Here is an 18626-nt window from a genome sequence, read left to right as displayed (position 1 = left end):
CAGTTATCCTCAGTAATGATTCTGAGATGCTCTAAGGTATCAAAAAGGGTAGTATTATGTGTCAAAGTACCACAAAATGAGAAAATTATTCTTGTTTCAACTGCCTTTTAATTCTTAAGATTTTATCAAGGAGAATGCTCTTTCTCCATTTCTTTCTCATTCTCTATCATATCTATCTACAACAAATTAATTAGTGAGTACGAAATACATTCATATGGCACAAAACTCAAAAGGTGCTAGACAGTTTACAGCAAAAAGTCTCCCTCCTATTCTTAATTCTCAGCCACCGGGTTCCCCTCACCAGAGACCATGATAGTAATCAGTTTTTCTGTGTATGCTCTCATAAATATTCTCAGCAGATCCACTTATATGTGTGTGTGTGTACCCATTTTTAATAGACACATGTCCCCCCACAAATGTGAGCCTACTATATACACCGCTCTATGCCTTGTTTTCCTTTTCATCTAGAGATCTCTTTCAGGTCATTTCCTACCATGACATTCAGAGCAACCTTGTTCTTTTTTTTCCTAATGGCTACATGGACCATTGAATGAAGATGACAAAATTTATTTAAGTCCTCTACTGATGGTGTAACTGTCATGATCCAGGGCCTGTGCTTGTGGCACGGGTGACTCTCATAAGGAAGAATTCACTTCTAGGAGAGGCATTAAGGAGAAAATGAGTACTTAGATTCCAGGGATGGGAGTTGAGTGTTAACTGGGTAAAACCTCAGTGAAAGTTAATAAAGAGAGTTTATTTGTGTAGATGTTTTAAAAATCAAGAAATTAGAAGGAAGCCACCAAAAAAAGAGGAAGGAAAAAATGGATTAAGGTGATATACCTTTATGTTAAAAAGGGATGGGACATACTATAATCAAAGGTAGTAGAAAAGAAGAAGTTAGTAGACTGCAACCCACAACAGACTGCAAATTTTTTCTATTTCAAAAGAAATTATCTGAGACAAGAAAAACTGAGGGCTCAGTGGATGTGGAACACTGTGCTGATCCTATTGAACCTAATGACTGTTTACAACTGAGATATTATTTGCTCTGTTCCCACACTCTGCTCATCCCTACCCACCTCACCTGTAAGGATATTGAGTCTTAAAGTGCCCACAAATCTAGAACAGCCTCTGAAGTTCGTTTACCTGTACCGACAAGAATCTAGGCTGAGAGTAACTGAATACGCAGGTGAATATTAGTGCCCACGTAAAAAGTCCTTATTCAGCAATCCGCAGTCTGGCCAGTGATTTTCCAAGTCAAAAGAGGCGATTGAAATAAACTTTTCCTGATTCTAGAGTGCTGATAGAAACTTAAGAATTAAGGGAAGGAAAGACAGAATGTTCTAGGGTTTAGAAGTAGTCAATCTGACTTGTCTGAGATGACTGTTCTCTCTAAAATTATCTTGGGCATAAGCAACACAGTTTGGGGGATGACTCAGACAAAAAGTCTATTCTAATATCCATTCTGTTCGCCAAACACACACTCTCTCTCCCTCCCTACCTCCCTCCCTCTCTCCCCAACCCCTCTCTCCCTTCCATCCTCCATCAGTATCTACTATTCTCTAATTCCAAGCCCAACCAATTCTTCTGTGGTTCACACCCCAAAAGACACAGCCCAGCCTTGCTGCTCAAGGCTCAGTAGTTCTCAATGGTCATTTCAGTCTAACAGTGAAGATATAATAACAGCAGCAGATTATATTTCTTTAATATTTATTTATGTTATGTATTGTGCTAGGCAATTACATTCATTATCTCACTGAACTCTAAAACACATTACTGAGTAGGAATTCATTATTATCATTACCACTTTCCAAATAAAGAAATGAAGGCATTAGAGGGGTAACCAACTCACCCAAGGTCAGGCAAAATTAGGAAGCAGTAGAGCTAGATTTCAACCTAGGATAGTGGGATCTCAGAGCTTAAACTCAGAACCATCATATTAAATTGTCTCTGTATAGAATAGGAAATTTTTTTTTTAGCGGACACAAGTAGCTAGAACAAAACTTTACTGTCAGGCTCTGCAGGGCCACAGGACCTCAGGAGGGGTCCTCATGAGACTGGCCCAGCCTCCTCTAGGCATTCAATAATATTAGTAATTAAATAGCAACACTCATCCCCCAATCAGAATGTACGACAGAGGTCCCATTGTACCATGTGGTCCCAAGGGGTCTGGTCCCATGAGGTCTGGTACCCAAGATGCAGGGGTGGGGGGTGTTCCCTGATGCAGAAGGGTTAAAGCCACAAAAGAAAGGAAGAATGGGGGTCTGGGGTTAGCTGGGCTGGTCCATCACATCCAGGAATCCGGCTTGGCCCTTGAACTGACTGAGTTTGCTGACTGGTTTGCTGATGTGTTAGGCAAATTCCATGCCTAAAATACTCATGGGTTATCCATTTATGACACAAATCTATTTTTAACATTGTCTACCCCATGGTAGGCCCTGTTCTAGACATTAAGAAAATAGCAGTGATGGGAAAGACAAGATCCCATGTAGCTCAGGTATCAGTGATAGGGAACAGACACATATTCATCTCTCAGCTTCCCTTGCATGTAGGGAGACATAAAAGAGATTCTTCTGGGTAACATTTTTTTCCTTCCCTGATAAAAATGAAAAGAGCATGCAAAGATAATTCATTTTCTCTCCACCCTCACACTTCCTGCATTTGTTGTGGTTATGTGAGGATGTGATGCCTGGAGCTGCAGCAGCTACATTATGACTATAAGGGGAAGCCTGCCCATTGCAGAAATTCTGAAACATAACTGATGAACAAACCTTAGGACTGGCTACTTCAGATATCTTGTTAAGTGAGATAGAAAGTACCTTTTTGCTGAAATCACTATTAATCGGTGTATTAAATTAACTATCTTTTATTTTTTATATTGTGAAACTTTGACATCTGGGGCCTTGCTAACCCTGGAAGAACTGCCCCTGCCAGGGTTGGCCAATTCCTAGAGATAATAGCTGACTCTCCCATGAGTGTGCCTTTCAAATGCAAACCAATCAACTCAAAGCCCACACCACAACCAACTCCTTTATGGAGTTTACACACTACAGGCCTCCATCCATCTGCCCTGCTCACCCAGGAAAAGGTTCCAAACAACTAAGGATAGCCCCTGTGTGCCACAGCCTGCAGAAATTACTCAAATTAGCCAATCCTAAGCCTGCTCACCCTGACTCACCTGTTCCTTCCCCTTGGAAACCACGATAAAGGCTCCTGCCATATTTTCCTCGCTCTGTCTTCTGACTGACCCTGGTGCTTCCCCATGTGGCCATATGTAGTATGGCATGCCCGCTCCACATCTCCCCCACTCTCCCAGGAAAATGTAAGTTAACAACCTTCCTTTCCAGTGTCAATCATCCCCTGACCTGCTGCCCTTGCTATAACTCAAATTTTATATGAATATGCTGTTTTTTAGAATACTCAGGGAGCCAAACGCTTCCTAACTGATATAATTTGCAAGACTCTCAATCCAATTAAAACTCTACAAATCTAGGTTACTTTACCCTGTCTCAGGAAAAATAATGCTAATAGTAATCAACAGAAAAGACCAGTTTCAAGTGCCGGTGGTAACATTCAGACGGTACTCGATACCAAAACCTACTATACTATATATCAGTTATTTCAAAAATAGTACTTCTTGAAACAAAAGAAAGGAGGTGGGTCTCAGGCAGGCCTGGCTGTGCAACCCTACCCAGAACAGCTCCTAGAGTCCCATATTAGTATTAGAGATTTCTCTGATTAAAGGGTTTTATGTCTGAAGCAACTTTGTAAACTCTCCCTTTAGACTGCTCGAGTTCCCCTTGCTGAAATTCCTGATAGATGCAGAATTAGTCCCAAAGACATTTTTCAAAGCTGTGAACATTTTATTTCTACCACATGTAAGTTTTTCTGAAATATTAAGAAAGATGAAACCAGAGCTGGGAAGAAAATGGAATGATTGATAGACCATGCAAAGTAGATTCTTATACTGCAGTATGAGATACGATGAAGAATCAGGGCATGTTACATGACAGTTAATAGAAATGAAGCCAACATAAGGTTGGGCGGGGTGCTCTGGGAGACCATCAGGAAGTGAAAAGTCAACAGTAACTCCGGATCAGAAAAAAGTCTAACAGACACCAAACATGTGGATTATAGACTCAAGAAAGGAGAGAAAAAGAAACCTCCTAGATTGCATATCTTCTGTTATAAAGCCAAGAGAACATCTAGGAAAATATTTTAATCTTTGATGGAGGTCAGGGTGTGGAAGGTCAATAGCAAAGTAATCCTGCAATGACCGTTTACACCAAGGACTGTCCAATGAAATCACATTGTGGAATGTCTGTTATTACTAACGCAGGTTATATACAAAGACATTAGAGTACATTTAAAAGGTTCTCTTTATTGTTTCATTATAGCAAAAACAATTTTCAAGGGCCTTTAGAGGTCACGGGTAACCTCTAAAACCACAGTATAATTTTTTCCATGAGATCTTAAGGTGCTATTGTGGCAAATGGAATCTGAATGAACTGAAGCATGGTAAGATCAAGGTTAAAGTTTCCCTAAAGGTGAGCTCTCGAGAACACCTTTGTGAGCCTCTGGGTTGCCCCAGCTGGGGGAGGACAAGGAGAGGAACAATACCTTGCCTGGTGAGGGTGGGGATGCTTCAGGCAGGGTTCAAGGGCAGAAAGAGGTGGGAAGGGCTGCCACACTGTAGGGAGATTCTCAAACATAGCAATGGCTGTATAAACAGACACACTAAACAAGGCCCCAGGAGTAGGCAAGTTTTAAACTGCCCAGGACTAGGAGGGCACTTACAGAGCGCTTGTCGGCTTCTGCCCCTTGCTGGCCCTGGAGACATGCAGTGAGCTTCTTGTGCGTGCTGTGTGAAACTTGCTTCACCAGCTCCAGGCGCTTCTCCACCTACAGACAGAGCAGTGGGGGGAGTCACTGGGTGAAAACAAGGTCAGGAATGGGTTGTACGTCTGGACAATAATGGGAAAAGAGTCTGACCCATGTTTCTGCAGAGTCAGGGACTGCTGGGGAGACATCAATGCTGGAGTTCTAGGATGGGGAGTGCTCACAGACTCTGGGATTCTCTGCTAACCATGTAATGAAATGGCTTTAAATGTCTCCCAAGAAATCTTCCCAAACCATTATTCAAAACACAAGGTACAATTGTGAGGAATAAAGTGTGTCTTTAAATAAATTGTATAAGGAACAACTAAGCAGTTTAAATAACATTACGAATGGCTTGGTTTTAAAGTGAAAGAAATCTCTGGTGTCTATCAACTAAGGGCCAACAACAAACTTACCTGAAGAAGGTCTTCACTCAGAACTTCAGTCTTTTCTGCCCTACAGAGAAAAATTAGAAACATCCAGTTAAAAAAAAAGGCAGGGGAACAGTCTCATTCTAGGAACATAGTCTCATACTTACTCTCTACTCTTCGTTTATGAACAGATTAGGAAAACAGAGACATTAGGAGCAAAAATTTCTAACAAGAGAAAATACGGACAATACTGAATTAACCAGAAACCTTAAATAACCAGCAAACAAGATACTCTGAAGAGTCTGCTGCTACAGACTGGAACCTATATGAAGGATAACAAACACACTTCTTTTGTCCCCAGACATTTTTTTAATTAGGTTCCAATTAATTAGGTTCCTCCTCTTAAACCCCAAAAAGAAAAACTGCAAACAGAGAGAGTCCTGGTGACAAATGCAAATGTCAACACTAAGATCTGGCAACCAGTGTCAGGCCCACCAGGAAGTGAGGGGCTTGAACCTGAGATTAACATGTTCAGGGAAAAAGCTTGGACTCTGGCTGAAGTAGTCCCAACCTGTTAAGACCCTGGCCTCACATCAGAGGAGAATGTAAATCTTTGGAGCAAAGCTTTCTCAACTTATTGCCTTGGGATTCCAGGGATAAGATTCAGTCAGTGATTTCTTTCACACAGGTGTATTCTCTCTCCTCATTCTCACACTCTCACAACCACCGCCCCCCAACACACAAACTACAAGTTCACGTGAAAAACAAATCATTGAGACTAGGAGTATATCGAAAAAAGAAACGACATATATAGAGCCCAAAGGACCTCAATGACTAGAATTATCAAAGATTGTAATATGTATAAAATATGGAAGAACAAATGATATATTAAAAACTCAGTGAGAGGATTTCTGCTTCTGAGAATATGGAGTAAGCATATTCTTTTCATTAAGTACAAACAAAACCCTGTGACATTATGTATAGAACAAACTAAGAAAAATACAAGGTGAGAAGAAAGTGGACTGGCTGGAGACCACCAGATTTTTTTGCTTCAGATATTCCAGACTTGACTGCGACCTGGAATACCAATGGGTGCAGACAAAACAACTCAATGAAAGCCTGGTCTCTGTAGCCAAAGGATCAGGAAAGGGGCAGCCTAGCAACATAGAACATTTACAGACAATAACTGCTCACTCCAGCCAAACACTACAGAAATAACTGTTTTCCTAGCCCACCCACACCAGCAAAGGCTGAGTGGGGAGCAGGGAGTAATGAGGTATACCCTTGCTAGGGTATAACAAGGCACTCAAACCACCCCACTCACCCAGGCCAGGGTAGAAGTGTCAGAGAAGAATGAGTATAGAGCTGGGACATTTATCACTGCTAGGCAGTGACAATGGAAGCCACATGGGTAGCCTAGACATCTATCCTCACCTGGTAGTAGCAAAGCATCCCTCTTCCTCCCCATGGTGGTGGTGTTACAGGAGGCCCCGTAAAGGTCAGAACTTTTACTATACCCCAGTGGTAACAAGGCCACCCTCTTCCATGGTATTAATGGAAGCCAAGTGGGGAGCAGAAATGAGGTGCTCCTACCCTTCACAGCCAGGGAGGAATGAATGAAGGCCTATTGGGAAGCCAGAATTCCCACTCCCACCCAGCAGTAACGAAGAGCACTCTTGGGGGAGCAGGGACAAGGAAGGCTGAGTGGGGGATGGGATCTTCTACTCCCACCTGGCAGTAACAAAGCAGAATTCTACCTTCCCCTGCTGGCTTTAGAGAAAGCCAGGTAAAAGAGAAAGTTTAAATATGATCCAGAGCCTCATAATATAATACTCACAACCCAGGCTTCAATAAAAAATTACTCATTATGCTAAAAAACAGAAAAACCTCAGATTGAATAAAAAAAGAGAATACATGTCAACGGTAGGATGACAGCAATGTTAGCATTCTCTGACAGACTTTAAAGTTTTCATTACAAAAATGCTTCAATGAGCAATTATGAACATGCTTGAAACAAATAAAAAATAAAGTCTCATAAAAGAAGGCATAAAAAAGAATGAAGTGAAAATTTTAGAGCCAAAAAAGATGCAATAATCTAAATTTTAAAATTCCAGAGAATGAGTTCAAATGCAAATTGTAGGGAGTGAAGGCAAGAATCAGTGAACTGAAAGAAAGTACAATAAAAATTTCCTAAACAGCAGGGAAAAAACAGCCCAAACAAACAAACAAAAACAAAGTTTCAGGGACCTAAAAGACTATAATAAAAGATTAGATATTTATGTTATCACAGTCTCCGAAAAAGAGGATAAAGAAGGTCATGCTGAAAAAATACTCAAAGAAATAATGGCTGAAAACCTTTCCAAATTTGGCAAAAGACATAAACCTACAAATAGGTAGGTTGAAAGGATAAGAAGACATCATGCAAACATTAATCAAAGAAAGCAGAAGTAGCTGTACTAATATCAGATAAAACAGACATTGACACAAAGAAAATGACCAGAGACAGAGAGGACCATAATATAATGATAAAAGAGTCAATTCACCAAGAAGATATACTGATCTGAAATGTGTTTGCAATAAACAACAAAGCTGAAAAACATGCGAGAAAAAAAAAACTGAGAAAACTGAAAGGAAAAATAGAGAAATCCACAATTATAGCTGGATATTTCAACATCCCCTCTTTCGACAAAAGATCGGCTCATATATGAGAACAAAATTCCAATAGAATTTAATTAACATTTATAGAACACTCCACTTAACACTAGCAGAATATACTCTTTTCCAGTACATACATCAATATAGAAAACACGTGGGTTCATAAAATAAACCTCAACTAATTTGAAAGAACTGAAATCATATGCAGTGTATTCTCTTATCGATAACAAAAAGATAAGAAGAAAATATCCAAACACTTGGACACTAAACAAAACACTTCTAAATAATCCATGGAAAAACAAGAAAATCTCAAGGGAAATAAAAAAAAATACTGAAGTAAAAAAATGAAATGCGATATATCAAAATACTAGACACAGCCAAAGTAATGCTGGGAGGAAAATTTATAGCACTAGATCCATACATAAGAAAAGAGAAATATTCTCAAATGGAAAATATAAGTTCTTACTATAACTAAAAAAAAAAAAGACCAAAAATAAGTCCAAACCAAACAAAAGGAAGGAAATCATAAAGGGCAGAAATAAATTAACTTAAAACAAAAAAATAATAATAACAGAGAAAATCAGTAAAAAAGAACTGGCTTTTTAAAAAGATAAGTACAGCTGAAAAAACCTCTAGTACAAATAGAAAGAAAAAAAGATAGAAATTACTAATAATAGAAATGAAACAGTAAATACCACTATAAAACCCTGTAAATTTCAAAAAAAAAAAGATATCATTGAACAGCTATGCATATGTAAATTTGACAACTTACATGAAATGGACTAATTACTTAAAATATGTAAATGACCACAATATACCAAATATAAAATAATTTAAATAGCCCTGTAACTATTAAGAAATTGAACTTGTATTGTTAAAAGTCTCAAAAAAGAAATCTTCAGACCCAGAAGGCTTCCAAGAGAATTCCAACAAACGTTTAAAGATAATTAACACCAATTTTACATATTCTTTTCCAGAATGTAGAAGAGGAGGGAACACTTCTCAATTCATTTTATGAAACTAGTATTTCTCTGATACCAAAACCAGATGAAGAAAAGTTTTTAAAACCAATATTCTTCATGAAAATAGATGCAAAATCCTTAAGAAAACATTGCAAAATGCAATTCAACAATATATAAAAAGAATTATTCACCACGACCAAGTTAGGTTTATTCTAGGGATATTATTCCAGGGATGTGAAAATTAAGCAATGTAATTCATTATATTAATAAAGACTAAAGAAATAAAAAAACATGATCATGTCAATCAATGTAGAAAAACCATTTGAGAAAATTCAGCACCCATTCTTGTTAAAAAAAAAAAAAACTCTCATAAAATGTAGAAGGGGACTTCCTCAACTTGATAAATAACATCTGGAAAAAAAAAACAAAAAAACCTACAGTTAACATTATACTTAATGGTGAAAGCCTTGATGCTTTCCCCACCAAGACAGGGATCAAGGCAAGAATGTCTGCATTCAACACTCATTCTACACAATGCTGGAGGTTTGCATCAGTGCAATAAAGCAAAAAAAAGGAAAAAAAAAACAAAACAAAAATAGAGATCTGAAAAGAACTAATAAAAATGTTCCTATTTACAGATGACAAGATTGCCCATGTAAAAAATACCAAGGAATCTATCACCTCCCTCCACAAACAAATCCTAGGACTAATAAATGAGTTCAGCAAGGTTGCACTATACAAGGTAAACACATGAAAATAGATTTTATTTATATATACTAGTAATGAACATAAGAATACTGAGGTTAAAAATAAAATATCATTGACAATTGTTTTTAAAAATAAAATACTTAGGTATAAGTCTATCAAAATATACACAAAATGTGTATGCAGAAAACTACAAAATGCTTATGAAAGAAATCAAAGGAGGTCTAAATAAATGGAGAGACATACTGTGTCTATGGACTGAAAGACAACATAACAAAGAAGTCAATACTCACAAAATTAGTAATCCCAATAAAAATTTCAACAGGATTTTTCGTAGAGACAAACTGATTCTACAATTTATATGAAACTGCAAAAGAAGTAGAAGATCTAACACAATTTTTAGAATAAATCTGTAGGAATCACTATACAATTTTAAGACTTAATGGTAAAGGATAGAAAGACAAATCAATGGGACAGAATAAAGTAAACAGATATAACCGACTGATTTTTGACAAAAGTGCAAAGGCAATTCAATGGGGGAAAAAGAGAATTTCTAATAAATTGTACTGGTACAATTGGATATTCATATGAAAAATATGAATCTCGATCCATACCTCAAATAACTCATAGTAGATCACAGACTTAAATATAAAACCTAAGACTATAAAACTTTTGAAAAAAATATATGAGAAAATATCTTTGACCATGGGTTAGGCAATGAGTTCTTAGATATGACATCAAAAGCATGATCCGTAAAAGAAAAAAAAATCAGACTTCATCAAAATTAAAAGTTTTGCTCTGTGAAAGGCAGTGTTAAAAGATGAAGACAGCCCACAGAAAGAGAAAATATTTGCAGATCACATATATGATGAATTATATACAGAATATATAAAGAACTCTCAAACTCAACAATAAGAAAACAATTCTATTAAAAATGGGCAAAAATTTTAAACAGAAATTTTATCAAAGAAGATTTATAGATAACAAATAAGCACAAGAAAAATTACTCAACATCATTATCCACTGGAAAAATGCAAATTAATACCCAAATGAGATAATACTATTAAGATGGATAAATAACAACAACAACAACAGCTGATCATAGAGGATATAGAGTAAATGAAACTCTCAGAAATTGCTGGGGCGGGCAGGTAGGCAATGAAAAATGGTACGGACACTATAGAAAACAGCTAGGCAGCTTCTTATAAACTTGAACTTATACTTGCCATATGACTTAGCAATTCTCCTCTAGAGAAATAAAAATTTATGTCCACAAACATGCACACATACACACACCCCTCATGAATGTTCATAGTAACTTTATTTCTAATAACAAAAAGCTGGAAACAACTTAGATGTCCTTCAATAGGTGAATGGATGAATAATAGACTACTACTCAGCAATAAATAAGAGACTACTGATACATGCTACAACATGGATAACTGTCAAAAACATTATTATGCACAGTGAAAAAAGCCAATCTCAAAAAGTTACATACATACTAAATGATTCCATTGATATGACATGCTGGAAAAGCAAAACTATAGGGATGGGAAACAGAGTAGCGGTTGACACATATTGGAGTCAGGGAAGGTTTGGCTTCAAAGTGAATTTTTTAAGGTGATAGATTGTTCTACATCCAGTGTGTGCTAGTGATTATACAAATCAATGCATGTGTTAAAACTCATAGAACTGCACAGAGAAAAATAAGTTTTCTTTATGTAAATTTTAAAAGTAAAAAAAAAAATTAAAACAGTGCTGAGATACCAGAAAACAATATCATGTAAGTCAAGAAGCATGACTGAAGTAGTCTAAGATCCTAGTATTGGTCATTAGAGGAGTTAAAATAATAATTTAGATTTTGTGAGGCTAAAACATGATAAATATTTCAAGGGTAGCACTAAAGAAGTAGAAACAGAATACGCATCTTCCAAACCAATAGAGGTGAAATAATCAAAATAAGACAACAAAAACACAACAGTTCACAATAAAAACTCACTGAATCAAAACAAAGGGAAAAGATTGTAGTAGGTGAAGCAGTATTGAAGAAAAAAATAGAAAGCATGAAATAAAATACTAGACACAAATATAGCATTAATAAAAATGGACTAAATATGCCAGTTAAAAGCCAAAAATGTTCAGCTTAGAAATAAAAGAATCTAGCTCTATGCTAGTTATAAAAGCTATATCTAAAACATAAAGAATTGGAAATATTGAAGAGAAAGAGAGAAAAGAACACATATCAGGCTATTTCTAATTAATATTTTATTAATATTGGCCAAAATAGACTTTGAGGCAAAAAAAAAAAAAAAATCATAAGAAAGAGAGAATCACAATATAATGAATGCTAAAAAAGTTTAAATAATCAAGAACCAGTGAAAATTCTGAACTTGAGTATATGTGATAAGAATCACAAAATATACTAATCAAAACTAATAGAACCTCAGGGAAGCCCTGAAAATTTTACCATAATAGATGTCATCATTCTTCTCTCAATTAATGAGAGGTAAAGCAGAAAAAAGTTAGTGAAGATATAGAGGATTTAAAAAACATAAGTTGACAGGATTTATTTGATAGACATATATGAAACCCTGAATTTAACAATTATAAAATATAAATTCTTTTCATGTATGCAAGAATTCATTTCCAAAAATTAGCCTATGAAGAACATCTCAACAAAAAAATGACAGATGACACACAAATGATGTTCTCTACTCCAATGCAATTTAGGTTGAAATCATTTAGAAACTTAATAGGTCAAAAAGATCTTTTAGAAATTTAAAGTATTTAGAATCGAAAAACAATAAAAGTACTGCATATCAAACTTGTCCGATAGTAGAATGATAGTTAAAAAAAATAGAAACTCAAAATGCTTATATTAGAAGAGAGATTAAAAATACTTACAATAAGTTTAAACAGAATAAACTTCAAGAAATTAGAAGAAAATAAACAGGGAAGAAATCAGTAAAATAAAAAATCATATAATAAAATCAACAAGGTCAAAGTTAATTTCTTGAAAAGACTAACAAAATGGAAAACCTCTATGAAATCTATCAAAGATAAAAATGAGAGAAGAAATATAAAAACAATAAGAAATAAAAGTGGAATATAACCAGTGATGCTGCAGAGATTAAAATGATAAATAAAAGTTATGAATAACTTTATTTGAAAAATTAGACAAAATGGCCAAATAGCCAGAAAAATAAAGCAAGTCAAATTGACTCAAGAATGAATAGGAAGTCTGGATAGTCTTATAAACATTAAAGTAGTTAAACCAATAATTAAACTTCTTTCCACAGAGAAAACAAAAGACCAAGAAGTTTTACAGGTAAATTCCCAAGAAATATTTATTTCCAAACATGTCCAAACATGTAAACTCTTTTAAAAAACAGAAAAAGAAGCAACATACTGGGACTCATTCTAAGAGATGAATATAACTTCATACCAAAACTAGACAAGAACTGTATAAATTATAAATTAGTCATATATTAATAATGATACAAATATCCTAAACAAAATAAATTAGCACACTGTAAAAAAGTTAGATTAACTGTTGGAATGCAAGAGTGATTTAACTTTATAAATCTGTAAGTGTAATTCATCACATTGACAGATTAAAGGATAGAACGTGACTATCTCAAAAATTATAGACAAAATATTTAATAAAATTCAATATCTGCTCATGAAAACAGAAAAATAAGGAAAATCTTTACATTGACTTTTTAAAAGTATAAAACATTCTTAACAGAAACATGTTAAAAATATTCCCTTTATAATCAAGAATAAGACAATACCTACTATTACTGTCTACCCAATTTAGTAAACAACTGAAATAAAATATTTCAAAACCAAAAAGGAAGCACTTAAACTGACATAATCTATAGACATCATTAAAAATAATGAAAGTTTAGAAAAGTAGCTGGATATAAGATCAATATTATAAAAGCAATATAACTAGTAAATATTTAGAAAACCTAACTTTAAAAAACCATTTAACACAAACGTTGAATAAATTTAATCAAAGATAGGCAATATATTTATAGAGAAAAAATTTTAATTAGTAAAAGAGATTAACAAAGACAAATTGAAAGATGTATTTATGGATTGGAAGAATTAATTTTGGAAAGATATCAGTTCTCTTCGTATCAATGCACTTTCAATAAAAAAGACAAGAATTCAAAACAACAAATTTAACAGGCTGAATTCAAAATTTATACAAAAATTCAAAGACTTAAGGAAAAACCAAGATTATTCTTAAGATAAGTTGGGGAGCTTCATTACCAGACGTTGAAACTTATTAAAATCAGAGTAATTAAGACAGTATTATATCAGTGTTCACACTGAACACTGGAATGGGAAAGAATACCAGAAATAGGCCCATACAAATAGAAAGACTGTGATATTGTGATAAAAGGGTTCAGAACAGGCCTCCCCAAGATGTGTTTCTTTGGCACGTGGACTGTTTTGAATATGAAGACAACTGAGACCCTCTGTGCTCAAGAAAAACTTTTACCTCTCCCTTATATAACTGAAATTTGGGGTCTTGCTCATACTAAGAGTTATCACCAGAAATATCTTTTTTATGATCTATCTATAAAGCAGGGCAAACACCTAATTATTGAACATCTGTTCTTGTTCTGTGAATGATCCTCCTTTCTAAAGCTTCAGATGTCTTACCTCATCCTTAGCTCAGGGTGTCATGTAAACCTCATTTTAACTTCCTGTCTCTGAATCTTTCATGTATACATACGTATGTGGTCTCTGACTCTCTAATGTATGTGGACTCTGACTCTCTCGTGTATATGGAGTTCTCATTATATGTGTGTAATTAAATTTGGTTATTTTCTCTTTATATACTTTGTATTCATTTAATTATAAAAACAGCTGGAAGAACCTACAAAGATTGAGGAAAAATTTTTCCTTCCCTACAATGATTTATAAGAAATATATATTTGTTCTTCGTTCACAATACCTGGTTCACAGCTCTTAAAACCCTTGGAATATCCTGTGATAAGAGCCATAAAGATGTCTTTTGTTATGTTAATGAGGTGACTATTGGAAAGCACCTAAGGATGTGGACTGGTTACAAGAACCAACCATGAGATTAGAAGGTTGGAACTTTCAGTCCCACCCCCAGACCTTCAGGGAGGGGAGAGGAGCTGGAGGTTAAATCAATAACCAATGGCCAATGATTTAATTAATCAAGCCTATGTAATGAAATTTTCATAAAAACCCAAACGCCCTGGGTTCAGAGAACTTTTGGGTTGGTGAACACATGTAGGCGTTGGGAGGGTGGCACCCCCATAGACAGCATGGAAGCTCTGAGGCCTTGTGCCATACCTTGCCCTATGCATCTCTTCCATCTGGCTGTTCCTGAGTTATATCCTTTTATAATAAACCGTGGAGGAGGTCGTGGGAACCTCTGATTTATACCCAGTTGGTCAGAAGCACAGGTAACAGCCTGGGCTTACGAGTGGCACTGAAGGGTAGTGTGTGTGTGTGTGTGTGTGTGTGTGTGTGTGTGTGTGGCAGTGGGGTAGTCTTGTAGGACTGAACCCTTAACACGTGGAATCTGATGCTATTTCCTGGTAGACAGTGTCAGAACTGAGTTAAACTCCCAGACACGCTGCTGGTATCCAAGAGTTGTTTGTTGTTGTATGAAACTGCCTTTCTCACAAACTGAAACTAGGTCCAGAAACATCTATTTAATGGTAGATGATAGGGTGTTATCCTACATTGGGAGAGAGCCGGGAAACGAAAACGAGTTATTCGATAAATAGTGCTGGATTTATCCACACGATGAGAAAAAAATGGAGTTCCTACCCAAAACCATGCATAAAATTCAAGCCCCAATAAATTAAACACTTAAATGTAATAGGCAAGACATTAAAACTTCTACAAAAAAATATCAAGATAGAATATCTTATATTTCTGACCATGGAATGAGACTTTGAATATAGAACATATACAATTAATGATAAAAGAAAAGAATAATAAATTATTTGCATGAAAATTAACAACTTCTGTTACGGTGGTTGAAAAAAAGGTGAAAAGAAAGTCAGAAACTAGAAAAAGATGTATGTAAGACAATACAACTTCCACAGGATTAACATTCAGACTATATCAAGAACACCTACAGGTCAACAACAAAACAATCCACTCTATGGAAAAATTGGCTAAAGACTAGCACTTCTTAAAAAAGGAAATTCTAATGATTAACAAATATATAAAAACCTGGTCAATCTCATTAGTAACCAGGAATATACAAATTAAAACTACAAAGAGATCCTAGTCTACACCTAGCAGTTTAGCAAAAATGCACCTCTGACAATTCCAAATGGTGAAGAATGGAATAATGAGAACCTGTAGTTATGGTACAGACCATAACTACAAGTATAAATTGTTAAAAGCATTATAGAAAACAGTGTGTCATTATTTTGTACATTTGACTTTGAAATTCAGTACCCAAATGAAACGTCTTTTAACAGAACAATACTTACTATGTTGATGCACACTAATATTTTCTACTATGTTCACTAAATTTATTTGATTTCATTATCACTAATGTGTTAGGACCTGCATTCAAAGAACACTGTCCTAGAGAAACCCAAGCACCTTTACCAGGAGATATTTACAAAACACTCATAACAGCTATATATATATTTTTTGTAAAACAAAAAAATTAGGGGAAAAAAGGCTATCAAGAATAGCATTTAAAAAATCAGGATATTTCTTTTTAATGACATATCATGCAGTAATAAAAAGTAATGAAATAAAATTTACCCAAACAACATGGCTGAATCTTAGAAGTACATACAATGTTGAACAGGGGGAAAAAGAACAAAGTCTACTTAAATTATGATACCGTTTTCATAAAGCTCAAAACCAAACACCATTAAAGGCATATTGTTAAGAGATAAATACACATGTAGAAAAATAAAAGTTAAGTATTATAAACTAAAATTTCAAATAGTGGCTATCACTAGGAAAGGAAGAGGGATGAGATTTGGGAGGGATATACAGACGGCTTCAACATAATTGGTAATGTTTTGGCTCTGCATTTGTGTAGTAGGTTCATAGCTTAACATGTTTTAGAACATATATACAAGATACATATCGGTAATCTATGTATCAAATAACAGATAATATAAAAAATTAACATTAACCAAGCACTGACAATTAAGCATAAACTTATATAAATGATTCCACAATCTCATGAGACTAAAAACAAAGAAATAAAAAAAAATTATGTTCATTACATTCTCTGTATTCTGGTTAAAATGCACTAATATATATACACACACACATACATACACACCATATATATGTGTTTGTGTGTATATATATTATATATACACACACACACACACACACACATGCACAATCTTATGTACATAAATAACCAATAAAAATAATATAGCTACACAGACGCTAAAAAGGCAACGAGCTCACCCCTTGGAAAGAAAGGGAGTCTTGCTGGAGACAAATTCTGCTCTTTAAGGGTATTCTTAAAAATCTGGGGACATAAACTTATTTGGAGATAAAAAGGTTTTAAGAAAATTCTAGAACATGTTTTACTGAATGGGAAAAAGACTCATCAATATTGAGTTGGAAGGAGCAATGGAGGCCACTTTTCCCTATTTTCCACTCATCTGAGATTTCCCTCCATTCCTCCAGAAGCACTCCTAGAGAGCATTACAGATGGAGCCATGGATGTTAATCTTCCAAGGATGGGAGGTGGGTTAACAGGTGATGATATTTTTAGAAAGCCTGGTATTTTTGGCCTCATCTTTGTAAAGGAAAGACAGCATTATTCATTAGCAAGACAATGAACACTATGTACATTTTCAGGGGATGAGTCATTCCACAGATGATGGGCACTGTGAGGGTGACATTTGGGTTCAAGTTATGTCTTTTTTTTTTTTTTTACACCAATAGACTAAAGCAAAATAGAGCCTTGGCAAACTGATCTAAAAATTGTGCACTGTTCTACTTATGAGCTTCAGAGGAACAATCGACACCATCCATAAAAATCTTGATTGCCACTAGGTTATACTTTACTTAGTTTGTTAGGTCACAGCAGCATTTCCCAAATTGTGTCCAATGAAAAACAGACTCATATGACCCTTTGAAGGAAAATGCTCTGAGGACAAACAACTTAGGAAAACAATGAATATTATATTCTTGATTAACGAAGTCTCATTAAAATATTAAAGACTCTGAGAAGTCCTACAGTAAATAAAATGGCTTAATTTTGGCTAACCCATCATTTTACAAATCTATGAAAACTCATATGAAAGGACATTTCACGTAACACCAATCAACAACTAGATACTGGGTGCTGAATATAGTTTAGGAAATGTTAAGCTGAAGGAAATGCTCACTATAGGATACCTTGGAAATCTCCTCCATAATGCTACCTAGGAGTTCCAACTGGATCACAAAAAACTATTTAGCTGGACTGAGAGCTAAGCAATGAGGACTTTTTAGCTGTTATTAAATACAGAAGTCACTGAATGAAGTAGTGAGGTTGCTTTTAAAGCAGAGATAGTCTCATTACAAACCATTTCACATAAGTCGCCAACTCGCAACACCCAAGAAGTTGCCAAATCCTCTTAATTTCATATCGCTAATATTTTCAGCACTTGTTGCTCTCTTTCTTTTTGCACAGTCCCAGGCTAGGCCCCATGGAACAGCCCTGGATCACAAGATCTTATGTCCCCATCTCTACCATCTTCTTCTCTCATTTATCATTCACACTGTCCTTAGCATTCTCCCCAAAATGCCTCCTTGACTCCCTTTTGCCTGATGCTTAGATGTCTTGCTAAGTGCTTTACAAGTACTATATTACTGTTTTAAAATGTACCCATGATTTGTTTTAATCAGATATAGTAGGACATGTAGATACAAAATTGATTGTCATGAAGAAAAGTACACCCACGAATTCCTTAGACTCAGGAGGCACAGCACACCCTGCAGGTTTACATTGGGAATCATGGGGGCCAATCAGGAGGCAGAGAGAGTAAGGGAAAGTGGGCAACAGCCTTTACTGTGA

The 18626-nt window shown here is 35.4% G+C and overlaps 1 protein-coding gene across 6 annotated transcripts in view; it reads right to left on the bottom strand.

The window, feature by feature from the left end:
- ARHGAP44 (Rho GTPase activating protein 44) overlaps positions 1 to 18626 on the bottom strand; it is a 176390-nt gene that overhangs the window by 74442 nt on the left and 83322 nt on the right. For all 6 annotated transcript variants that reach the window (XM_025044357.1, XM_025044355.1, XM_015586683.2 and 3 more), the window contains 2 exons: positions 5295 to 5334; positions 4798 to 4902 (listed from right to left, as the gene is read on the bottom strand). Coding sequence is in view for 4 of the 6 variants with exons in the window: in XM_025044355.1 (XP_024900123.1) it covers positions 4798 to 4902; positions 5295 to 5334 (145 nt within the window). In the remaining 2 variants the exon portion in view is untranslated. The remainder of the gene's footprint in view (positions 1 to 4797; positions 4903 to 5294; positions 5335 to 18626) is intronic.

Source organism: Pteropus alecto, unplaced genomic scaffold (genome assembly GCF_000325575.1).
Source record: "Pteropus alecto unplaced genomic scaffold, ASM32557v1 scaffold52, whole genome shotgun sequence".
Classification (NCBI taxonomy): Eukaryota; Metazoa; Chordata; class Mammalia; order Chiroptera; family Pteropodidae; genus Pteropus; species Pteropus alecto.
This window is presented reverse-complemented; position numbering and strand designations above follow the sequence as displayed.